General features: G+C 37.7%; 1 protein-coding gene and 1 pseudogene across 5 annotated transcripts; both read left to right on the forward strand.

The window, feature by feature from the left end:
- The first annotated feature begins 659 nt into the window (after positions 1 to 659).
- LOC143669289 (zinc finger and SCAN domain-containing protein 16-like) lies at positions 660 to 14795 on the forward strand. 5 transcript variants are annotated; one of them, XM_077143940.1, is made up of 8 exons: positions 660 to 914; positions 1471 to 1940; positions 2819 to 2957; positions 7485 to 7904; positions 8252 to 10678; positions 13404 to 13468; positions 13573 to 13626; positions 14631 to 14795. In XM_077143940.1, exons 2-5 carry the CDS (start codon positions 1554 to 1556, stop codon positions 8287 to 8289), a joined length of 984 nt encoding a protein of 327 aa, XP_077000055.1. In that variant the 5' UTR covers positions 660 to 914; positions 1471 to 1553; the 3' UTR covers positions 8290 to 10678; positions 13404 to 13468; positions 13573 to 13626; positions 14631 to 14795. The 5 variants fall into 5 exon arrangements, with proteins under 5 accessions (XP_077000055.1, XP_077000054.1, XP_077000053.1 ...); XM_077143939.1 differs by having other exon boundaries at positions 7485 to 8424; positions 10615 to 10678; positions 14631 to 14788; XM_077143938.1 differs by having other exon boundaries at positions 7485 to 10678; positions 14631 to 14794.
- Positions 14796 to 14814: 19 nt separating this feature from the next.
- LOC143669290 (GTPase NRas pseudogene) lies at positions 14815 to 18311 on the forward strand (annotated as a pseudogene).
- The last annotated feature ends 7236 nt before the right edge of the window (positions 18312 to 25547 follow it).

Consider the following 25547-nt stretch of genomic DNA (forward strand, 5'->3'; position numbering starts at 1 on the left):
CAATGGATTTGCATCCACAGGAATGGACTAGATTTAAGAATGTGCTTTTCTGGAGTACATACAGCTTCAAATCAGCATAGTACTTCTACAAAATGGAATACCATGCAGCTGTTCGGAAAGAGAGAGAGAGAGCAAGATAGAGGAAATCCTTTAAGTATAATCCCCACAATCTGTTGGTAGGAGGGGTAAAAAGCTAATTATAGAACAAAGGACATAGTATGCAACCACGTGTGTAGGGAGAAAAGCTAGGGAAATATATATCCTAAGAAAGGATACACACCTCACAGAAAACGCTGTTTACCAAAACAAGATACTCAGGGACTCTTACTCTAAATTTCTAATCATGTGAATGCATTGCTTTTCATTTAAATGCTTCAATAATTAAACAAAAAAAAAATAGTCTTTAAGGGGAGAAACATTTAAAAGGAGCAAAGAAGTTGTGCTTGTAGGCCCCGTGGTCATATCAGTTAACATCCAGGAATCCTTCACCAGCAAGGATGGAGCATCCGAGCCTGACAGCCATCACCGAGTACAGACTTCCTTAGAGCGGCCAGGAAGTGCCCAACTGCCGACACCGAGGCCAGGCTTCCTAGAGCTCCCCGGAAGCGCCCAATTGCCGCCACCGAGGCCAGGCTTCCTAGAGCGGCCCGGAAGTGCCCGGCAGCAGCCACCAAGGTCAGGCTTCCTAGAGCGGCCCGATAGCACCCCGCGCCGGGGGCTGGCACTTATTGGTCGCTGGGAGTTCTGTCTTCTTTCGGGGTCTCGCGTGGACCCCAGCGGTCACATCTGTTCCTCTTCATGCTGGAAAGCTGTCTCCTGGCTCCCCGGGTGAAGAAGAGAGAGGGCAGAGAAAAACTGGTCGGGAGCAACCGCATTCTCCCCCCGCCCCCAAACCTGCCCGGTAGCAGGCACTGGTGAGTCTCCTATCCCTCCCACTATCCACTGACAGACGAGAAAGGCTTGGGCCGACCTTCGGAGAGAGAACCTGTGGAGGGGGCACTGCTTGCGAGTTCCTCTGCGGGGTCTCCCACCTCACCCCTTTCCTGGGCTGGCGTCTATAACTCATAACCAACCTCTGAATCCTGGCACACACAGCCGACTCCGAGCATCCCAGGATGCGCAATAGAAGGAACTTTTGACAAGGCCGTTAATCTTTAGCATTTACTTACCGCTTACTAGTGCCAGCAGTCAGGCCAGCAGCTTTGCAGACGTTCTCATTTAATCTATACAGCAACCCTGTAATGAACATATGAGAATTTTACAGATAAGGATTGGTAGCGCTCATCTCGATAAGTAACTAGCTCTGAATCTCACAGCAGGTCTCAGATTAAAACCCATGTACTGCTTCATTGTTCTTTTTTACAGCCTCCTAATGAAACTGTCTTCTCTGACTCAGCCCTGGTGGCTCAGCTTTTATTTGTGGGCTTATGTTCACAGCAGCTTTTATAATAACAACTTTTTATGCCTTAGGAATGTATCTGAGACACGATCCCAAGAAACTGTCCTTGACTCAGTCCCAGAAAGAGGATTAATCTCCTGGACAACAATCCAGAATGGCCACAGCCCTGGAACCTGAGGAACAGAATGGACTTCTGATGGTAAAGGTAGAGGACCATTTCTGGGAACAGAACTTCATCTCACGAAAGTACAGTCCTCACAAGAGGGAGCTCTTCAGGCAGCGCTTCAGGAATCTCTGCTATCACGATGCACATGGACCCCGCGAAGCTCTCACCCAGCTCTGGGAACTTTGCCGCCAGTGGCTGAGACCGGAGTATTACACCAAGGAGCAAATTTTAGACCTGCTGGTACTGGAACAGTTCCTGAACATTATCCCTAAGGACCTACAAGCATGGGTGCAGGCGCATCATCCAAAGACTGGAGAGGAGGCAGTGTCTGTGCTGGAGGATCTGGAGAGAGGGCTTGATGAACCCCGAAAGCAGGTGGGAAGGGAGTGGTCTTTGGATTGAGAGATTAGAGTATATGAAGCCAACTAAAGCAAAAGGTATTTGACATATGAAAGAATACCTCAAGGTATTTAATATGTATAGCCTAGAGAACAAGGATTAGGGATCTGACTGCATCAAAATGTGATTGGGTAAAGAGAAATGAGACAGACACTAGACTGATATATGTCAGTTTAGAAGGCACGTATCAACGGGAAGTTACAGGAAGGTACATAGGTATTGCAGGAAAACAGAATTTTCTTATATAGGTACCCATAAGCAAAATGGGTTATTTCCTAATGAACTCCTTGGCCATAGACATATTCAAGCAGAGGTTCATGTAGATGACAAGGATATTATAGAACAGCACTGTCCAATGGAAATATGTGAGCCATATTTGTCATTTAAATTTTCTAGTAGCCACATAAAAAGAAAAAAGTGAAGCTAATTTTAATATATTTTATTTAACCCAAAATATGCAGTCTTGTATTTGCATTAAGCCTTCAAAATTTAGTGTGTATTTTACATTTACAGCATATCTTGATTTGGACTAGCCATAGTGGACAGCACAGTTCCAGAAAAAAATACCCTCATTTGGTGGAAGTTAGGCTAGATCATTTTTAAGGTACCTTCCATGTCCTAAAACTCTATGATCCAGACTTCCACAGTCAGTAGGAAACAAGTCACTGAATTTCAGTCTCGTGTCCAGAGCTGTAGAGATTACCCTGTCTCTTCTTAGTTATTATTCTCATTTGCAATGAGTATGTCTCCTTCCCTAGGTCCCTGGCAGATGCTTTTTAAAAAATGTTTTCTCCAATTCTTTCAGTTCTAACAAAATCTACCTTACAAGTCCAATCATACCTCATTGTTCCCAGGTCTCAGCCAATTCAGAAAGACAGGATATACTATTGGAAAAGTTGGTCCCTGTGGAAAAGCCACATGACTCACTGACTGTCCAGCTCCATCCCAAGAAGACCCAGCTGGAACTGGAATCTGAGGAGTCCCAAAGAAATGGTAAGGAGCAAGAGTTTTGTGGGTGTGAGGTGGCATCTTAATTAGACAAGAGCTTTCTTTACTTTCATCTTCTTTTAAAGTACTGCTTTCTTGTCTTCCATATCAATGTGGAATATTTTATTCCCCTTCATAGCCTTGCATAGTCACTGATTTAAATTTGTTTTTCACTACACTCATAAGCTGCTGTCTAGCCCCAGGGGTGCAGTTGGTGGGATGTGTTCGGGGAGTTAGTTTTTAATTACCCATTCAATTAATAATACTTTATACTTCTATCTGGTGTTACATGGTGATTCTAATTCCACATTCCCTTCAACTTTCCATTTTGGGAGATGGAAGAACTTATGACACCACTACCTTGAAAGAGGTAGGAGAGAGCAAGAATCAGTCCGTGCAATAGGATGTTTTGTGTTTGCCTTCTTGTCATGTTTTAGTTGTGGTTTGGTCCTCTGTTTCACTGATGAGCTCACTAATCACAATTACAAACAAGGGTGTCTAGTATATCTCCAGTCTACATTAAAAAGCAGGCAAAGGGTGGGCCACAGTGGCTCAGCAGAGTTCTTGCCTGCCATACCAGAGACCCAGGTTCAATTCTTGATGCCTGCCCATGCAAAAAAAAAAAAACAAAAAAAAAAAACAGCAAGCAAATTTAAAATTTCAGTTTGTCCAAAACCTACCCTTCTTAGTGTTCCCTGCCTTTTCTCTAGAGGTTCTCATGTCTGTAATACCTCCTCTAGACAATATATTGTATTCTGGCCTTCCTTTTTGTTTCTCTGTAAATACTTCTAGGGTACTTTCACATTGCTTCCTGTTAACTTAAATCCAGAATAACACACACTTTTTATAACTAAAATTGTAGAGGCTTGCACATGTACTGCTGCCAAAATAACTGTTCAAGGTTATACCGTGCAATTAAAATATGAATTGTCTTTTGTAATCTAAATTACTATGAGATGCTTCAGGAAATCTAGCTTTTTTGTGAGGTCTGAGAAATCTTAGGTAAATCCATTTTGTCTATGTTGAACAGTATAAATATGACTTTTTCCTGAGGATCACCACCAGCAGCCTTCATACTTTTTATCTGTGCCCCCACCACTACCACCATCATATTTTTCCACCAAAAAAACAAAAAAAATTACCACAACCATAACATTTCAAGAAATACTTTTCAACTTTATTAAAAGTATTTATATCTGATCCAGCCCCTCATGTACAGTTGAAGAAAAACCCAGTGGTTGTAACTTGTTTAAGTTTCCATCAAAAGTTAGAGGTAGAGCTGAGATTTAGTTTAGAACAATTTTTTTTTTTTTTTTTTTTTTTAAAGGAAAGACAGAGAGAAGGAAGGAAGGAAGGAAGAAAGGGAAACATTTTCTTGTTTTTATTGTATTCTGTTTCTCCGTTTTTGTTACATGGGCTGGGGCCGGGAATCGAACCGAGGTCCTCCGGCATAGCAGGCAAGCACTTTGCCCGCTGAGCCACCGCGGCCCGCCAGTTTAGAACAATTTTAAAATACCATCATGATAATGTATCCCAAAAAAAACAATATCTTTAAAAATAAAATTGTTGAATATAGAGACTGAAAAAAGTCTTTTAAGCAAGATTTCTTGTTTTTTTAAAAAATTGTATCCACACCAGCAGGAGAGTATTAGTATTAGCTTTTGGCTGGGGTACTGGGAATCATCTCCATGTATATACCTTGTAGTTATAAGAGTAATTATTACAGCATTGTCTTTACATAAAACAGAAGAACTTGGAGAGCTGAATATCTAAAATTCTTTGTAGTGTGTTTTATAGTATTTTAAAAGTAAATGGGATATTTTGGATATTAATTTATATTTAGATTTTAACACACAAAACCAACTCTCTCCATTGGTAATAAGTGATGCTGTCCTTAATTTTGTTTCACTTCCACTTCACTCAGCATTCAATTTTGTCATTTCTCTCCTAGACTTTCAAGAAACTGGTACACATAGCAATCAAATGGTCTTTATGGACTTACCCTCATATCAGTGATCCGCAAGAAATGACCTATCTAGAATTATAACTAATAAGAATTCTTGGTATTACATGTGCCAGAATAACATTGGAAGAATAGCCCTGAGAGAAAATGCTAGAACCCCCAAATTCTTAATTTTGTCAGTTCTGAAACAAAGTCTGGAATCCTACTGGACACTGGGACAAGACTGGAACTCCAGTCATTTGGTCAGGGAGGCAATTTGCAGGTCCCTAAGATGAGAAGAGTTTGCATTTGACAGTTTCTATGCAATATTCTTTCATTGTTCAATTGCATATATAAGGGAGAGGGTTATCATTAAATTGCTAACCAAGAAAAATTGACTGTGGATTACAAAAAATCTTTCAAAGCCCTGATGAGAGATTTTTCTCCAGCTTTTTCCAGAAGTCTCTGGAAAGACTCATCCTGAGGACATAAGTCACCTGGAGATGGTGACTTGACCATTGGCGCCGACTTTGTGTCTTTTTTTTTTTTTTAAGACGATTCATATTCAAAAAAACCATAGGAAAAGCAAAGACTCCAGTACATAAAGGAAGCAGCTGAGCCAATATGTTGATGTTTGAGAATATTTTTCCTAATAGTATGGGGGTGTATATGCTTCTCTATAAATATTACCTTACTAAACTTAGTAATATTATTCTGTCATACACTATGCTTTTTCAGATGCTTTATCATACATTTCCTCATCTGATTACCTAAACAGCAGCTAAGGAGGAGGGCAGAGAAGTGATAGGGTATCCAAAATGGTTATCATCTGCCAAAATTTAAACAAAATATCATCAGCAGAGCCAGGACTGGAACCTGGACCTTCTGGCTCTAATCTAGTCCTCATGATTTCTGGCCAGAGGTAATGTGATATGTAGATTTCAAAACGGTGTTGTCTTAGAGCAAGTAACCAAACTTTGAGAAAGTCCATGCCTGATAAAAATTGTAAGGAGGGAGAGTTGACAAAGATATGGCAGGAAGGGGACAGAGTGATGACAATGAGGAATAGAATTCACTGGCAGTTGGCTAGGCCAGAGCCAGTGCTTTCTATACCTAACGCAGCACTGAAATGTTCTGGTAGTTCTTGCTGTTTCTTCCATCATAGCCAAGTTGTTCAGTGAACCACTGAAAACTTATCTGTAACAATTTTTTAATGATTGTTACACAGTTAGTATTCCTCAGTCTGTTGAAAATGGTACTTTCAGCAAGAACAAATAGGTGACAACTTTTACTGTCTCCACATCTGCTCTAGTTTGCTAGCTGCTGGAATGCGGTATACCAGGAATGCAGTGACTTTTAAAAAGGGAAATTTAATAAGCTGCAGGTTTACAGTTCTAAGGGCAAGAAAATATCCCAATTAAAACAAGTCTATAGAAATGTCCAATCTAAGGCATCCAGGGAAAGATACCTTGATTCAAGAAGGCCGATGAAGTTCAGGGTTCCTCTCTCAAGTGGAAAGGCACATGGCGAACATGGTCAGGGTTTCTGTCTTGGCTGAAAGGGCACATGGCAAACATGGCGTCATCAGCTAGCTTCCTCTCCAGCTCTCTGGGAGGCATTTTCCTTCTTCATCTCTAAAAGTCGCTGGCTGATGGACTTTCTGCTTCATGGTTCTGTGCCATTCTGTCATCCTTCTCTCCTCTGTCTGAATCTCTCCCTTTCTCCAAATGTTTCCTCTTTTATAGGATTCCAGTAAACTAATCAAGACTCACCTGGAATGCGGGCGGGCCGCGGTGGCTCAGCGGGCAAAGTGCTTGCCTGCTATGCCGGAGGACCTCGGTTCGATTCCCGGCCCCAGCCCATGTAACGAAAACGGAGAAACAAAATACAATAAAACAAGAAAATGTTTAAAAGATGTTTCCCTTTCTTCCTCTCTTCCTTCCTTCTATCCTTCCTTCCTTCTCTCTGTCTTTCCTTTAAAAAAAAAAAAAAAAAAAAAAAAAAAAAAAAGACTCACCTGGAATGGGTGGAGACATGTCTCTACCTAATCCAGTTTAACAACCTGAGTTGTTAAACTCAGGAGATGATCTAATTAGTTTCAAGCATGCAGTAATGAATAGGGATTAGAAGAAACAGCTGCGTTTACAAAATGGGATTAGGATTAAAACGTGGCTTTTCTAGGGTACATACATCCTTTCAAACCAGCACAACATCATCAAAGCAGTTTTTTTTTAAAGTGGATATAGATAATTCAACAAATATTTGAGTACTTGCTATGTGTCAAGTTTATTCACTTTAAATCTGAACTCTGTTTCAGGCCTCTACATGGGTTTCTCCCTAACTTTTAACTGGCACAGGGAAAACAGATCTGATGCACACTTTTACCCTTTTCTCCCTTCTAAATCTACTCCTAAATAACACATCCTGCTGCTGTCTTCCTTACTGGCCTCTTCTTAATTTCCTCCTGTGTCGTATGTGACTTCTCATTATTTTATGACATATAACATTTACATGTTCTTTCTTCCATAGGTTTTTTTGCTACTCAGAACTAGAATAGGACTCTTTGGGCACTGTTTGTTTGTTTGTTACAGGTGATAAAACCAAGACTAAGAAAGAAGAGTTGAGCCAGAAGGAGGATATACCCAAAGACATGGAATCCCTTGGGGAGATAAGCAACAGATTTAACAAAGAGGTTCCTCGGCATCCTGAATCCAGAGATGCTTTTGAAAGCGAGGAAAGACTAGAATGGCAACAGAAAGAAAGAAGACGATATAAATGTGATGAATGTGGAAAAAGTTTCAGTCATAGCTCAGACCTTTGCAAACACAGGAGAACGCACACTGGAGAGAAGCCCTATAAATGTGATAAATGTGGAAAAGCCTTCATTCAGCGCTCACATCTTATTGGACATCATAGAGTACACACTGGAATGAAACCCTATAAATGTAAAGAATGTGGGAAAGATTTCAGTGGGCGCACAGGTCTTATTCAGCACCAGAGAATCCACACAGGTGAGAAACCCTATGAATGTGATGAGTGTGGGAGACCCTTCCGCGTAAGTTCAGCCCTTATTCGACATCAGAGAGTTCATATGGCAAGCAAGCTCTATTAGTGTGGTGAAAGCATGAAAAGTTCTTTAGATACTCAGACCTAATTAGTTAGCAGAGAATCTATCTTAAACATTTTACGAGTTTCCTGAATGTAGGCAAAGCTTCCATCTTTATTAAATCTTCTCTGGCACCAGAGAATCTACCTGAGTAAAATTTCTTTTTATTTCTAAATTAGTTCAGTTTGGAGGAGAAATTAAGAATTACTATTTTAGAAAGCCTTTTTCACTGACAGTTCTGTTCATTTGCAGCCCAAGATGTGCATGTTTCCTGGATGATGAAATACTAGTGAATTCCGCCTCTCTTTGCTCTAGCTTCTTTTAACTTAACCACTCAGTGTATGACTTAAGGCAAGATATTAAAATTTTCTCCCCGCCTTCATTTCCTCTTCTGTAAAGTGCAGATGAAATTAGAAGCACACCAGGTATGTTGTGAGGATAAATTAAAATAGATGAAAACTGCTCTTGAAATTAAGAACTAAAACATTGTTAATTTTTTTTCATTACTGATAGAAAAATGTAAATATGTACCCCGTTTTTCTCCTCAAGTAGGGGGTGTAATCATTTTGTGGACAATTTTTGTTTGGCTAATGATTTTAAAAAAACAAATAACAAAAGGAAGCACCAGAAAAGACAGTGGATTGAGAAAAACATTAAAGTGGAAGAAAAAGAGTGGGCGACAGTGGCACGTGGCAGAGTTCTTGCCTGCTGTGCCAGAGACCTGGATTCAATTCCCAGTGCCTGCCCATGTGAAAAAAAAAAAAGTGGAAGAAAAAGTATTAATTGACTAGTAGGATAATAGAGTGTTAGGGATCTGTATCTTTGGATGAGACACTTCTCTTCTGGGTCTCAGATCATCGTAAATGGAGAGAGATAAAGAGCGGTTAATATAGAACTGTACTATCCATTATGGTAGCCAGAGGTATATGTGTCTATTTAATTTTTTTTTAGCTTTAAAAATATTCATCACTTAAAAAAAATCTCAGAATAAAACCACATTTGGTGTAAAAAAGAAATTAAGATGTGAAGTTATATAAATCATATCACCTTGAACAAACCTTTGTGTTACCTATAAGAACAATGGTTATTTCTTGTGGAATGGCTGTGTTTGCTCTGTGCTATTTTTCCTACATGTCAGTGATTGTACTTTAACTCACAGGACTACATAATCCCATATTGCCCAGAAACATCATTTACCATCAGCCAAGATCAGTGTTCTTCACTCATTAGTCATCTGATTCAGACAGTCCCCAATATCAGGCAGATCTCTTACAACTCTTTACCTTTAACTGCTATTCATGTCACTAAGTGGTGGACTACCTTTTTTATATTTATATTTTTTATTGCAGTATCTTCATATGGCTATTTAATTTTAAACTAAGATTTATTCTAATTATTTATATATTTATATATTTTTTAAATGTATTCACATTAACCACATTGCAAGTTCTCAGTAGGCACATGTGACTAGTAGCGATGCTATCGGACAGCATGGGTATTGACCATGTCTACCACTGTACAAAGTTCAAATGGCCATTGCTGGTCTACTCAGTCACTGGTAAGATACCTTTCAGCTTTGATATTGTGTAGCTCTGAGTTCAAAAAGGCAGAAAAACACCTGAGGAGGCTCAATGGCAACAGAAGATAAAATGCAAATACCTTCAAAGAAAGTAATCTAGTAATGATAACTTCATGGCATTTTTTCAGCCTGAAAAAAAAAGGGCATATAATATAATTGGAGGAAGATGATTATTGAAGTAAATATAATAATCTAATCTAAACTGAAAACTAAAATTACCACCTACCTTCCATGAAAAGAGTATGATGCCTTTAAAAATTAGCATCCCCTGTCAGATACATTGCATTAATGAAAAACCAAAACTCTCAGAATACCACCACTTTAAAATAGTGAATAATCCAGTTTTTTTTTCTTTTTGGCTTCTGAATGTTTTAGCATTTCATGTATGTGCAATAGTTTTACATCCTTAATTTGAGAATTTATAACATGGCAGAATTTGCAGAACCATTAAGGATCCCACAAACCTCTGTTTCCCTGATGGGTTCTAGGAATAACCATCACCAAAAAAGTCAGCAAAGAAGTAATCTAATCTCTTCATATCACTTGTTGAAGATATTAATTACGCATACTTGCTTTTGCATTGTGTTTGAGATCAGGAAAATCATCAGAATCATTTTTATATCTACTATAATAGCAAGGAGAATCTTAAATTATTCCTCATAACATCATCAAGATAAACTGAGCTTTTATTATCTTTTGAACATGATGCTCCTTTAAAAACTGTAAATTTACTCTGGATGTTTTACACCAACTGAAAAATTCTTAAAGCATCAAATTTCACACTAACACTTATTTTATGGTATAATTGTCTGAACAATATTACAAAGCATTTGAAACACTTAAAGCATCTTTTTTAATATTCATAATGAGAAAAGTATTAAATCTTTAGAATTGCAAACAAAGGTGCCTATTGAATGATTGCTTTTCCTCCTTTACCTTAAGTCTAGCTAAGAAACACTATACTTTAATGCTCAGAAGTTGTTCAGTCTTTAAAGGGGAAGTGTTTGTTTCTGATCTTATCCTTCCTTGAATTTAGAGAAACTTCAATAATTGTAAGAAAAATTATTTTGACTACCACAAGATTCAGAGTCCTAAAAAAGGTAAGGACATGGCTGTCTGATTTTCATATTACAGAACATTCAATTTAACTAGTCACTTTTGACTAGCTACATGTACAAAATACTCTTCTAGTCTTTGAGTTGGACATTCTCAGTAGCTAGGTAGAGTAATTTGGAGCATTAAGATGTGCTGCTATGCTTTTTAAGTTTGATGTTGATTCCAAATTGCCACCAGTTCCACCACAGGCTTAGAGTGTTGGCTAGAGGACCAATAGTAAGAATCAGAGAGGGACAGAAATTTATTGGACAGAGACTGCCTAGAGTAACCAATGCAAGAGGCCAGTGGGATCTGGGGCAACTGGAGATAAAAACCAAAGGAGTCATCAAATCAAAAGAGATCTAATCTAAGCAGTTGGTAGTACTATAGAGAAGCCAGCGATATTCTCGTAAATCTGCGGAAACTCAAAAGAAATTGGGGAGGGTGTAACCTGTTGGAGATACTGAGTTCAAACACAGCCAGTTATTGGTAGAAAAAAGTGTAACATGTTGAACACTTATCCAAACCACGGGGTTCTAGCAGAGAGCGCTCCTGGATGGACAGAACCTGTTCTCTTAGAGAACCCTGAACATGGAAGGCAGCATCTAAAAGAGTTGTATCAGAAGCATATGCAATCCTTCTCTCATCTTTATGGAGAAATTCTTTTATTTGTTTGATTATTGTCCTATGTTAATTTATTTCTTTGGAGGAGGGCAAGAACTTATAAGAAGATAGTGATTTTGAGAGGCTGCTATAGGGAATATGAACTGGTGATTATGAGTGAGGAGCCAACACCTACAAATAGAGGAAATAGATTAGTGGGAGGGAAGGGGCTGTAGGAAGTATGTGTGGGCAGTGATGAAGGAGAAAATGAGCTAGAGGAGAAAGAAAAGTGAAAGCAAAAAAGGAACAAGGGCATAGGCTAAGGACGAAAGATAAAATAAGGGATGCAGATAGAGGACAAAGAGAAGGAGACAGATAATCCTAATTCTACTTTGGCATCAATCATATTTGAGACAATGGGTCATGTGATCCATAGAAAAGTGAACAGATCAGCCTCTCCTCCCACAGTGCTCTGAGTCTTACGAACACAGCATACATCACTTATCTTTACTAAATGGGTCCACATTCTCATTCTGTGCATGAACTTATTTCATTAAACTCTAATCACAAAAGTCTTTTGATGGTGAAAACACAACTGGAAACCTGGAAATGCTTTGCCCCTTAGTAATATCACAAGGGAGTCATAATGAGGTTGTAAAAGAGTAGCTATCTCAATTTTTCTTACTCAGTCCTCTATAGCAAGGTTTTTCAGCCTTGGCTTTGTTGACATTTTGGGCCAGGTAATTCTTTGTTGTGGAGAGCTATCTTTTCCATTGTAGGATGTTTAGGAGCACCCCTGGCCTCTACCCACAGATACCAATAGCACTCCCAATTGTGACAAGTAAAAATGTCTCTAGACATTGCCATGTGCCCATTGGGGTAGGGGGTAGGGAGCAAAATCACCCCTGGTTGAGAACCACTGCCCTATAGAAAAATGATCTGATTTCCACAACTGCTCCACATCATATACTATAAGATGATTCTATTTAGAAATGCTGCATCTGACTAGCACTGCTGGACATTCTGCCTTCCCCACAATCTGATTCCCAGAGTAACAGTCCATGCAGTAATCAGGCTAAGGAAATAGTCTCAGGAAGCCATACCTCACATACTTATAAGGGTCAGAGGAATCTGTCCTCAAATGTGACTTGTGTAAAGAGCTGACATTGCATTTTTGCAGACCTCCCACCTCCCCCAAACCACACTTCTAATGCTACCCTGTCCTTTGCCCTTGACCCAACCACAAATATTGATAACTTTAGCCTTGATCTATAGTTTACTAAACAATACAGTAGCTTCTAGATACATGACTACCCAGAAATATGGCTGGTGCAACTGAGAAACTAATTATTTTAATTAATTTAAACTTAAAAATTGATATTTGATTCAATTTTTGGAAACCCGTTAAGTATGTTTGGAAAAATTTGGGTATTTGAGCCTACTTTTTCAAAATTTTTAAATTTTGTGAACTCTCAGCATAAAGTATTTTTAGTGAAAATTTAGTATCTGAATTGAAATGTATGTATAAAATGCACACCAGTTTTTGAAGACTTAGTATAAAAAGAATATAAAATAGTTCATTAATTTTCTTATTGATTACATGTTGAAGTAATATTTTGGACATAGTTTGAATAAAATATTATTTAAATGAATTTTATCTCTTTACTTTTTTATGTGGCTTGTAGAAGATTTTAAATTACACATGTGGTTCATATTTTACTTTTATTAATTGGATGGTGGGTTATCTGCTTCTATGAAGTTAACTTCTGTGACACCAAAGATTTTTACCTCTTCTCATTAATTCACTCAACAAATATTTATTATGTGCATGCTATGTAACAATCCCCTATTCTAGTTACTGGAGATGTATGAGTGAATCAGATAAGATCTCTGCTGTTATGGGTCTGCATTAAAAGGAAACAAACAAGACAAATATCAAATGAAAGTAAGTAATATGAAAAATATAATAGTTGAAATGAAAGAGTGAATGGCTCCTACAAGTGGTTAGAAAAGGCTTTTCTAGAGTGCTGAAATATGAGTGCTCAGCCTTCGCAAATTTTGCCATTGAGCATTCCAGGAGCAGGGAACAGAAGTCTCTAAGGCAGACATGAATCTGATGTGTTACAGGAAGAAGGTCATTGTGTCTATAGCACTGGAATTAGGAGAACATGAACTGACATGAGGTTAAAGAGGTAAGCAGGGGCCAGGATGAATATTCTAATGTGATGGGTGCACCATTGGGAGGGAATAACACAATTTTATTTTTGTTTTTAAAAAAACCATTCTGGCTTCTTAGGTAGGCAAGAACAGAAGCGAGGAGACCAGTCAAGAGACTATTGCAGAAACCCAGGTGAGAGAAGGTAGTGGCATGGACCATGGGTTGGGTTAGCAGTGGACATGAATAGAAATAAACAGATTGGAAGTACGGTTGGGAAATAAAGCTAGAACAACCTGCTGAAAGATTGTTGTAGATGCCTAAATTCTCATATGAATCTATGCTTATGTATTAGGTTAAACATAAGAAATTGCCATTTTTCTTTGTGCTGAACCCAGCTACCAACTGTTGCCTCCCTTTAACCTCATTAGCAGAGTCAGCTGAAGCCTTGCAGAACAAAACAACAGGTTGCTTAGTGACCAGACCAGTACCTGACTTCATAGGTGGCAAAGGCTGACTTTCAGGAGCTGCAACAATAGGACTGAAAGATCTGCTCTGTTTGGATGAGTTAGTGAGAAATTCAGCCAAACTGGCTGTTTGGTGTCACAAAGGAAAACAATCAGTCAGATGATTGATTCTCTCCCAACTGCTGTGTTGAAACTGCCTCAGTCAGATTCTAATTTAATGGTACATTTTATCGAAGTACTGTATTTGTAGAACGCTTTTTTTTTAATATTTAATGAGCTTTCTATTTACTATTTATTTGAATTCTCAATTACCCTATATTGTACAGTAGATAAAGCAGTTAATATTATCCTAATATAATAAAAGATAATACTGAAGGCCAAAAGTCTTAACTGACTTGCTCTGAGTCTCGTAACTTCTTAGGGGTGGAGCAAAAACTAGAACCCCCAGGTTCCCTGGTTTTGCATACCAGACTCTCCCACAATGCAGCGATACCCTTGCTTCACCAGAATCACTTTTCCATAAATGTATGTTTTATAGAGAGAAAACTGTATATGCTATGGTTTTAAAATTGTAAACATTTCCAAGTCTATGTAGAATATAGAAACATTTTCTGACTGAAGTCAATAAATAAAGGTAATGTAAGTAGTGAAAAAAAAAAAAAAAAAAAAAAGAAATTGCCATTTTTGTGAGTCATATAAGGTTAAATAATCTCATATGGTTCAACCTAATAGAAACAAAACAAGGACAGAGAAGAATCTACAGAAGAATTCAACAGGAACAGGTACTTTGAAAATCTTGAATTATGGGCTTAATTTATTAAAATGAAATTTTACTATTCTTTCCCCCTTAAAATTCTCTGCGGAAAACACCCTTAAAGAACTCCTTTATCTAAAGGGAAATTGCCAGCCATGCTGATGAGATTCAGAACTAATATTCTCAAATGAGAAAAGAGATGAAACTCTGCTTTAAGAGAGGTCAACTGACCAATTCATTCTGAATAGTTTCTTCTGACTTTTCCTCCAATTCTGTCTTTAGCTGTGTCTAATCTGTTAAAAGTATCAACTAAATTAATTTAGGTTATTTGTGTTCCTTCTAATTTTTTTTTCAGATCTCCAAATCTGCTATTTACCTTTTAGTTTCCAGTTCCCTGCTCAAATTTTCAGACTTTAGCTTTATTTCTTAGTAGATAACAAGCATAGCTGTTTTGTGGTCACCCTATAATTCCAATATTCAAAATATTTGTAGGTTTGCTTCTTAGTCTGTGTTTCTTGTAACTTGTTTCCTTGCTTATCTGATTATCTTTAGCAGTGTGCTGGACATTGCATTTGAAAAAATTTTGTAGGAATAATTTGACACTAAGGGTAATAGTATCTTCCTTCAGAGACAATATACATTTGCTTCTAACAGGTTCCCAGGGTGCTTCAGTCCAGGATTATGGAAATCCAGGTAGAAGGTTTTAAGCCCTCTGGACTCCTTAATGACTTAAAACCCAATGAAATTCATGCAAGGGCTGGTTTGTTTGTTATTCACTCCTTAGCCTGATGAAACCCTTTAGATGTCCCAACTTAAAGTGGGGAATGGTTAGTAAGAGTCCCCACCGTCAGCAGACACTGGCCTTGCAATTTGGTCCCCGACCCCCATGAGTCCACTAAAATGGAAGCTCAGTTTCACACTGTTTTTTTTCTGAGTATCAGATGTCCTCAGGGCACAAGGGCTTGGAGTGCTGTGCCTACCCTTCCAGAGTCTTGTAATTAATTCCTCACTGCCTGGTTGGCCTGCAGAAGCTTTTATAAGATTTTTTTCTTCCATTTCATCTGAGTATTTACAGTTAGGTCTCATTGAAAAGTTACTTCAAATTTACCTACTCTGCTATAGTAGAAGGATACACTAGATTCCTGACATCAGGCCAGTTATCATGAGCTTCATATTTACCTTACCCCTAAAGCCCATAGGGTGAGTTGGGGGGTGGGGATTTGGAAGACCTTAGGTGCTCACATAGTGGGGTTTCATCCCAGCTAAGAAACCCCAAGCTTATGAAAACCCAGTCTTTGCCCACCTTGTCCCAGAGTGAAGCATTACCTTTATTATCTCGGTCAGGGAACAGATCTTCTCCAAAAGAAGACACATCCTTGAAAAGGCGATCTGAAAGAAAATCTCTCACAAGTCTTAGAAAAACACCAAAGACCCTTGGAGAATTGTCTCACAATGCTAGGTAGTAGCATTTGGGGGTAGAGAAGATGTCAGTTTTTCTACTTTACATACTACTAAATTCTAATTTTGATAAGATGTTTCACTATGTTAATTTTTAAAATATAATTAAAAATAAAAGGTAGTGGATGGGGCCAGAATTGGTGTGGGCAGTTCTGGGAGTTCCTGCATTTTTCTCGGTTGTAGTCCTGAATCTGTCTGAAGTTGAGGCAGTGGGGCTTGAGGATTTTGCCAAAAAAAGACAGGTGGTTATAGATGGTGAAACCTGTCTGTTGGGCATTCTGGACACAGCCAGACAAAAGAGTACAGTGCCATGAGAGAACAATAAATGAGGACAGGTGAGGGCATCCTTTGTGTATATGCCATCAATAATAGCAAATGATTTTCAGATGTTAACCTCTACAAGGAGCAGATTAAGTGAATAAAAGATTCAGATGATGTGCCTACGGTGCTGGTAGGAAACAAGTATGATTTGCCATCAAGGACAGTTGACACAAAACAAGCCCATGAACTGGCCAAGAGTTATGGGATTCCATTCATTGAAACCTCAGCCAAGACCAGAAAGGGTGTTGACGATGCCTTTTACACATTGGTATGAGAAATACTTCAGAACCGAGTGAAAAAATTCAACAGCTGTGATGATGGGACTCAAGGTTGTATGGGGTTGCCATGTGTGGTGATGTAACAAAATGCTTATTAAGTTCTATTATCAGAAAAGAATCACTTTCAAGCTGCACTGATGCTTGGTCCTGACTTCCCTGGAAGAGATGTGTTCCTGATGCTGTCTTCAGTCTCAAGGAGAAACACCTGCTACTTCCCTAACTCTTTGAGCAGTACAATATTGTTTATCTGAGGAGTTCTCAGTCTTTTTGAGCCCCTATCGCTCAGTTGTCTGATCAGAGAAATGTGCCTCTTTTTACTCCCCAGTATTTTTCTGCCTAGGTGACCTCCTTAGCCCCATACCATTTCCACCCCCACCTCCCCAGGTTTTTCATCAGTAAAGCAAGTCATGCTCTGAAACACAGGACCAAACTAGACTTGGAATACTGTAGAAAACAGTCTTGAGTTCTTAAATAGCAACTGCCAGTGACTTTTTTTTCTTTTTATTATTGAATTCTAAATGCTGATTTTTGGAGAAATGTCAAAAATTACTACTTTTCACAGAATACAGTTAATGTTGCTATTTGGTTTGTTTGTAATGTTATCAGCTACATTCTCTAAACAGGCATCCACTCTATTCATAAGTATAAAAGTAAATACTGACTTTTGAGTCTGTTGTAGTCTTCTCAACTTTCATGTAATTAAATCCGACTTTCATGAGGAAGTGCCTTTTTCCTAGAAGACTTCCTTTATAATAGACTTTCATTACAATATTTCAGTGGAGTCAAGTCTCAAAAACCATTATGAAAATGAATGTCTGAGATATATTTATGATCAGTCTGTCCTTTAAGGAAAAGATATATTTATATAGTAGCAGATGCCATTTCTTACATGTATGAAGTTGGTCTACCAGAAGCCTCTTGGAACTGTCCAAAGAGAAGCTGAAACTGAAAATAATCTTGAATAATTTCACTTAATTTTTACCTTATCTCCATATTTTTTGTAGGTTACTACCTATAAAATGTATGGTATTTGTTTCTTCTAGCTTACTGACAAACTTATATTTGAAGAACTTCCACTTGTATTCCAATTTGAGTTCTACCAAAGAGCTCTACATTTGCAGGTATTCAAATTTTGTAAAAAATTAGGGAGCAGTTTTGTTTAATAGCTGTTACCAATTATTTTCAAGCCTCAAATTTAGTATATTAACACACCAAATTGCATTTTCACTGCGTATCATGGTGTCTTGGTAGCTATTGCCCTCAATCCCCTTCTCATCCCATCCCATACCCCTGACCCTACATGAACAGATATTTGATTAATTATTTCAGTTGGATTAAGTGTGGTGCTAATAAATCAGGGTCACTGTTTTAAAACTTGAACAAGCCTGTTAGCATCACACAGAGAGAAATTCTTTCACATGAACACAGTATTTCCAACGAGTAGTTTTACCAGATGCTTCCTGTTGACCCTGGAAGGAAAGAGTTCAATTAGCACAAACCCTTCACCATGGCTTGGTGTACTAAAGAGGGTCAGTTTAGAGTTTCTTTTAGAATCAAGTATTTAGACCTTTTTTTTCCTTCCTTTCTTTCTTTTTCTTTTTTTGTATGCTTTATCGCGGGGGGTGGGTGGGTAGGGGGAACACTTCATTCTTTTTCCATGTGCGTATGCCCTTATTGCAGCACCATTTGTTGAATTTTTTTTGTTGTTCGGTTTAGTTTTTCATTTGTATGTTTGCTTGTTTGTGTGTTTTGGGGAAGTTCATGGGCCAGGAATCGAATCTGTGTGTCCCACATGGCAGATGAGAATTCTACCAGTGAACTACTCTCACACCCCCTAGAACTTTTTATAATCACATAGAAACTCTTTAAAGTCAATAGTTTTTCTCAGTAATTTTTTTTTTGAGTGTTAGGATACCTTAAATCAAAACTAAAAACTTTTTCTTGTATATAATGTTCTCTGAAGGATTTAAAGCAGGATTTTGATTAATTAGTGTAAACTAGTTAAACAAAGCTAATGAGTTTGTTCAAAATAAGTAGTCTTTGAATTGAAATTACTGTTTGAGAAAGAGATAGGAAATATAACATGGACTTGGATAACTCTTGAAAAAGAATAATTTGAAAGTGGCCACTCTCTGTTCTGGTCTTCTAAGTCTAAATTTTCTTTCTTTCTTTTTTTTTTTTTTTTACATGGGCAGGCACCGGGATCGAATCTGGGTTTCCTGCTTGGCAGGTGAGAACTTTGTCTGCTGAGCCACAGTGGCCCACCCTAATTCTAAATTATTGAGGTCTTGTATGTTCTAGTATGAAACTTTATTTGTTAAGGAAATTCAGCATTACCTTGAAAGGAATTCAGAAGAGGGGAAGTACTGTGCCCAGAGTATAATAAACCCAAAGAGTTCTGTTCCTTGGTACTGATTCTGGTAGCTTTCACATTTCTGTCATCACCTGTGCTCTAGTTTGCTAGCTGCTGGAATGCAATGTACCAGAATTTAATAAGTTGCTAGTTTACAGTTCTAAGGTCAAGAAAATGTCCCATTTACAAGTCTATAGAAATGTCCAATCAAAGACATCCAGGGAAAGATAACTTGGTTCGAGAAAGCCAGTGAAGTTCAGAGTTTCTTTCTAGTGAGAAGGCACATGGTGAACACTATCAGGGTTCCTCTCTCATCTGGAAGGGCACATGGCGAACATGGCATCATCTGCTAGCTTCTTCTCCTGGTTTCCAGTTTATGAAGCTCCCCAGGAGGCATTTTCCTTCTTCATCCCAAAGGTCACTGGCTGGTGGACTCTGCTTCTCGTGGCTGCATCGTTTTCTGCTCTCTCAGAATCTCCTTCATTCTTCAAAATGTTTCCTCTTTTATAGGACTCCAGAAACTTATCAAGACACTCCCAACTGGGTGGAGACATGTCATCACCTAATCCATCTTTACAACCACTCTTGATTAAATCACATCTCCAGGGAGATGACCCTGATTACAGTTTAGAACATACGGTATCAAATAGGGATTATTATGCCATTTTACGAAATGGGATTTTGATTAAAACATGACTTTTCTAGGGTCCATACATCCTTTCAAACCAGCACAACCTGTAAACAGAAATTCTTTGTTTCTGCTCCGTTTAGAGCATTGCTCTGATGTTTTCCTGAGGCAAGATTGAGGCTTATTATTTTAGCCAATATTCTTTTATTTTTTCTAAGTGTCTATATACCTGGTAGCTTGATTCTTTTACTAAAGAGTCTTTTAAATCATTTAAAAATATTTTTATTGAGATATCTTCACGTACCATTTAATCTATCCAAAGTATACAATCATTGGCTCACTATATCATCAAATAGTTGTGTATTCATCACTATGATCATCTTTAGAACACTTGCATGACTCCAGAAAAAGAAATAAAAAGAAAAAAACTACATTCCATACCCATTACCCTTGCATCTCATTGACCACTAGTATCGAAATCTATACAATTTTTTTTTACCACTTATCTCCTCTCCATTGTTTACTTATTTTTTATCCTTATTTATTTTTTTTTTTTTACTCATCTGTCCATACCCTGGATATAGGATGCATCAGCCACATAGTTTTCACAATCACAAGGTCACATTATAAAAGCTATGTAGTTATACGGTTGTCCTCAAGAATCAAGACTACTGGAATACAGTTCAACAGTTCAGGTACTTCCCTCTAGTTGCTCCAATACATCATAAACTAAAAATAGATATCTACATAATACATAAGAATAATCTCTAGGACAACCTCTCAACTCTGAAATCTCTCAGCCACTAAAACTTGATTTTGTCTCATTTCTGTCTTCTCTATTTTGGCCAAAAAAAGCTTTCTCAGTCTCAGGAAGATGGGTCTTGGCTCAGCCACAGGAGTCATGTCCCACATTGCCAATGAGATTTATAGCCCTGGGAGTCATGCCTGGCATAGTGAGGAGGACAGTGATTTCATTGCTGAGTTGGTGTAGAGAGAGGCCACATCTAAGCAACAAAAGAGGTTCTCTGGGAATAAAAATTATGACTCTTAGGCATAATTATAAGTAGGCTTAGTTTCTCTTTTGCAATTATAAGTAGGCTTAGCTAGCTTGGGAGATCTCCCCTCTGAGCTCCACAGCTAGGAGCTCCCATGGGGAACCCAGAGTCCAGCGGACTTCGTTTGCCTGTGCATAGACTTTCATATGGGCAGGTAAAGGTCTGTAAAGGTCTGAAATGTAAGTTTCATATGGGTAGACCCCAAGACCAAGGGCTTGGCCTATTAAATTGGTTGTCGCAATGCTTGTGAGAATTTCAGGAATACTCCAGGTGAGGAAGTTTAATATTTCCTGCTTTTTCCTTAGTCCTTCCAGGGATGCTTTTTTTTTTTTTTTTTTTTTTTGAATTTTTTTTTTTTTTTTATTAATTAAAAAAAGAATTAACAAAACAATTAGAAATCATTCCAATCTACATGTACAATCAGTAATTCTTAATAACATCACATAGTTGCATATTCATCATTTCTTAGTACATTTGCATCGATTTAGAAAAAGAAATAAAAAGACAACAGAATAAGAATTAAAACAATAATAGAAAGAAAAAAAACAAAAAAAACAAAAACAAAAAACCTATACCTCACATGCAGCTTCATTCAGTGTTTTAACATAATTGCATTACAATTGGGTAGTATTGTGCTGTCCATTTCTGAGTTTTTATATCCAGTCCCGTTGTGCAGTCTGTATCCCTTCAGCTCCAATTATCCCTTCTCTTTTTTTTTTTTTTTTTTAATTAACGGAAAAAAAGAAATTAACCCAACATTTAGAGATCATACCATTCTACACATGCAATCATTAATTCTTAACATCATCACATAGATGCATGATCATCATTTCTTAGTACATTTGCATTGGTTTAGAAGAACTAGCAACATAACCGAAAAAGATATAGAATGTTAATATAGAGAAAAAAATAAAAGTAATAATAGTAAAATCAAAACAAAACAACACAAAACAAAACAAAAACCTATAGCTCAGATGCAGCTTCATTCAGTGTTTTAACATGATTACTTTACAATTAGGTATTATTGTGCTGTCCATTTTTGAGTTTTTGTATCTAGTCCTGTTGCACAGTCTGTATCCCTTCAGCTTCAATTACCCATTGTCTTACCCTGTTTCTAACTCCTGCTGAACTCTGTTACCAATGACATATTTCAAGTTTATTCTCGAATGTCCGTTCACATCAGTGGGACCATACAGTATTTGTCCTTTAGTTTTTGGCTGGATTCACTCAGCATAATATTCTCTAGGTCCATCCATGTTATTACATGGTTCATAAGTTTATCTTGTCTTAAAGCTGCATAATATTCCATCGTATGTATATACCACAGTTTGTTTAGCCACTCTTCTGTTGATGGAGATTTTGGCTGTTTCCATCTCTTTGCAATTGTAAATAATGCTGCTATAAACATTGGTGTGCAAATGTCCGTTTGTGTCTTTGCCCTTAAGTCCTTTGAGTAGATACCTAGCAATGGTATTGCTGGGTCGTATGGCAGTTCTATATTCAGCTTTTTGAGGAACCGCCAAACTGCCTTCCACAGTGGTTGCACCCTTTGACATTCCCACCAACAGTGGATAAGTGTGCCTCTTTCTCCGCATCCTCTCCAGCACTTGTCATTTTCTGTTTTGTTGATAATGGCCATTCTGGTGGGTGTGAGATGATATCTCATTGTGGTTTTGATTTGCATTTCTCTAATGGCCAGGGACATTGAGCATCTCTTCATGTGCCTCTTGGCCATCCGTATTTCCTCTTCTGAAAGGTGTCTGTTCAAGTCTTTTTCCCATTTTGTAATTGGGTTGGCTGTCTTTTTGTTGTTGAGATGAACAATCTCTTTATAAATTCTGGATACTAGACCTTTATCTGATATATCATTTCCAAATATTGTCTCCCATTGTGAAGGCTGTCTTTCTACTTTCTTGATGAAGTTCTTTGATGCACAAAAGTGTTTAATTTTGAGGAGTTCCCATTTATTTATTTCCTTCTTCAGTGCTCTTGCTTTAGGTTTAAGGTCCATAAAACCGCCTCCAGTTGTAAGATCCATAAGATATCTCCCAACATTTTCCTCTAACTGTTTTATGGTCTTAGACCTAATGTTTAGATCTTTGATCCATTTTGAGTTAACTTTTGTATAGGGTGTGAGAGATGGGTCTTCTTTCATTCTTTTGCATATGGATATCCAGTTCTCTAGGCACCATTTATTGAAGAGACTGCTCTGTCCCAGGTGAGTTGGCTTGACTGCCTTATCAAAGATCAAATGTCCATAGATGAGAGGGTCTATATCTGAGCACTCTATTCGATTCCATTGGTCGATATATCTATCTTTATGCCAATACCATGCTGTTTTGACCACTGTGGCTTCATAATATGCCTTAAAGTCAGGCAGCGCGAGACCTCCAGCTTCGTTTTTTTTCCTCAAGATGTTTTTAGCAATTCGGGGCACCCTGCCCTTCCAGATAAATTTGCTTATTGGTTTTTCTATTTCTGAAAAATAAGTTGTTGGGATTTTGATTGGTATTGCATTGAATCTGTAAATCAATTTAGGTAGGATTGACATCTTAACTATATTTAGTCTTCCAATCCATGAACACGGTATGCCCTTCCATCTATTTAGGTCTTCTGTGATTTCTTTTAGCAGTTTTTTGTAGTTTTCTTTATATAGGTTTTTTGTCTCTTTAGGTAAATTTATTCCTAGGTATTTTATTCTTTTAGTTGCAATTGTAAATGGGATTCGTTTCTTGATTTCCCCCTCAGCTTGTTCATTACTAGTGTATAGAAATGCTACAGATTTTTGAATGTTGATCTTGTAACCTGCTACTTTGCTGTACTCATTTATTAGCTCTAGTAGTTTTGTTGTGGATTTTTCCGGGTTTTCGACGTATAGTATCATATCGTCTGCAAACAGTGATAGTTTTACTTCTTCCTTTCCAATTTTGATGCCTTGTATTTCTTTTTCTTGTCTAATTGCTCTGGCTAGAACCTCCAACACAATGTTGAATAATAGTGGTGATAGTGGACATCCTTGTCTTGTTCCTGATCTTAGGGGGAAAGTTTTCAATTTTTCCCCATTGAGGATGATATTAGCTGTGGGTTTTTCATATATTCCCTCTATCATTTTAAGGAAGTTCCCTTGTATTCCTATCTTTTGAAGTGTTTTCAACAGGAAAGGATGTTGAATCTTGTCGAATGCCTTCTCTGCATCAATTGAGATGATCATGTGATTTTTCTGCTTTGATTTGTTGATATGGTGTATTACATTAATTGATTTTCTTATGTTGAACCATCCTTGCATACCTGGGATGAATCCTACTTGGTCATGATGTATAATTCTTTTAATGTGTTGTTGGATACGATTTGCTAGAATTTTATTGAGGATTTTTGCATCTGTATTCATTAGAGAGATTGGTCTGTAGTTTTCTTTTTTTGTAATATCTTTGCCTGGTTTTGGTATGAGGGTGATGTTGGCTTCATAGAATGAATTAGGTAGTTTTCCCTCCACTTCGATTTTTTTGAAGAGTTTGAAGAGAATTGGTACTAATTCTTTCTGGAACGTTTGGTAGAATTCACATGTGAAGCCATCTGGTCCTGGACTTTTCTTTTTAGGAAGCTTTTGAATGACTAATTCAATTTCTTTACTTGTGATTGGTTTGTTGAGGTCATCTATGTCTTCTTGAGTCAAAGTTGGTTGTTCATGTCTTTCCAGGAACCCGTCCATTTCCTCTAAATTGTTGTATTTATTAGCGTAAAGTTGTTCATAGTATCCTGTTATTACCTCCTTTATTTCTGTGAGGTCAGTAGTTATGTCTCCTCTTCCATTTCTGATCTTATTTATTTGCATCCTCTCTCTTCTTCTTTTTGTCAATCTTGCTAAGGGCCCATCAATCTTATTGATTTTCTCATAGAACCAACTTCTGGCCTTATTGATTTTCTCTATTGTTTTCATGTTTTCAATTTCATTTATTTGTGCTCTAATCTTTGTTATTTCTTTCCTTTTGCTTGCTTTGGGGTTAGCTTGCTGTTCTTTCTCCAGTTCTTCCAAATGGATAGTTAATTCCTGAATTTTTGCCTTTTCTTCTTTTCTGATATAGGCATTTAGAGCAATAAATTTCCCTCTTAGCACTGCCTTTGCTGCGTCCCATAAGTTTTGATATGTTGTGTTTTCATTTTCATTCACCTCGAGGTATTTGCTAATTTCTCTTGCAATTTCTTCTTTGACCCAGTCGTTGTTTAGGAGTGTGTTGTTGAGCCTCCACGTATTTGTGAATTTTCTGGCACTCTGCCTATTATTGATTTCCAACATCATTCCTTTATGGTCCGAGAAAGTGTTGTGTAAGATTTCAATCTTTTTAAATTTGTTAAGACTTGCTTTGTGACCCAGCATATGGTCTATCTTTGAGAATGATCCATGAGCACTTGAGAAAAAGGTGTATCCTGCTGTTGTGGGATGTAATGTCCTATAAATGTCTATTAAGTCTAGTTCATTTATAGTAATATTCAGATTCTCTATTTCTTTGTTGATCCTCTGTCTAGATGTTCTGTCCCTTGATGAGAGTGGTGAGTTGAAGTCTCCAACTATTATGGTATATGAGTCTATTTCCCTTTTCAGTGTTTGCAGTATGTTCCTCACGTATTTTGGGGCATTCTGATTCGGTGCGTAAATATTTATGATTGTTATGTCTTCTTGTTTAATTGTTCCTTTTATTAGTATATAGTGTCCTTCTTTGTCTCTTTTAACTGTTTTACATTTGAAGTCTAATTTGTTGGATATTAGTATAGCCACTCCTGCTCTTTTCTGGTTGTTATTTGCA

Source organism: Tamandua tetradactyla, chromosome 25, assembly GCF_023851605.1.
Source record: "Tamandua tetradactyla isolate mTamTet1 chromosome 25, mTamTet1.pri, whole genome shotgun sequence".
NCBI classification, from domain to species: domain Eukaryota; kingdom Metazoa; phylum Chordata; class Mammalia; order Pilosa; family Myrmecophagidae; genus Tamandua; species Tamandua tetradactyla.

What these genes read in the sequence shown, in the direction of transcription:
- LOC143669289 (XM_077143938.1), top strand. Translation starts at nt 1,554, where the DNA reads ATGGCCACAGCCCTGGAACCTGAGGAACAGAATGGACTTCTGATGGTA. An exon ending in TTGATGAACCCCGAAAGCAG is followed by an intron (nt 1,941 to 2,818) that starts GTGGGAAGGGAG and finishes CATTGTTCCCAG; the next exon opens with GTCTCAGCCAATTCAGAAAG. An exon ending in TGAGGAGTCCCAAAGAAATG is followed by an intron (nt 2,958 to 7,484) that starts GTAAGGAGCAAG and finishes TGTTTGTTACAG; the next exon opens with GTGATAAAACCAAGACTAAG.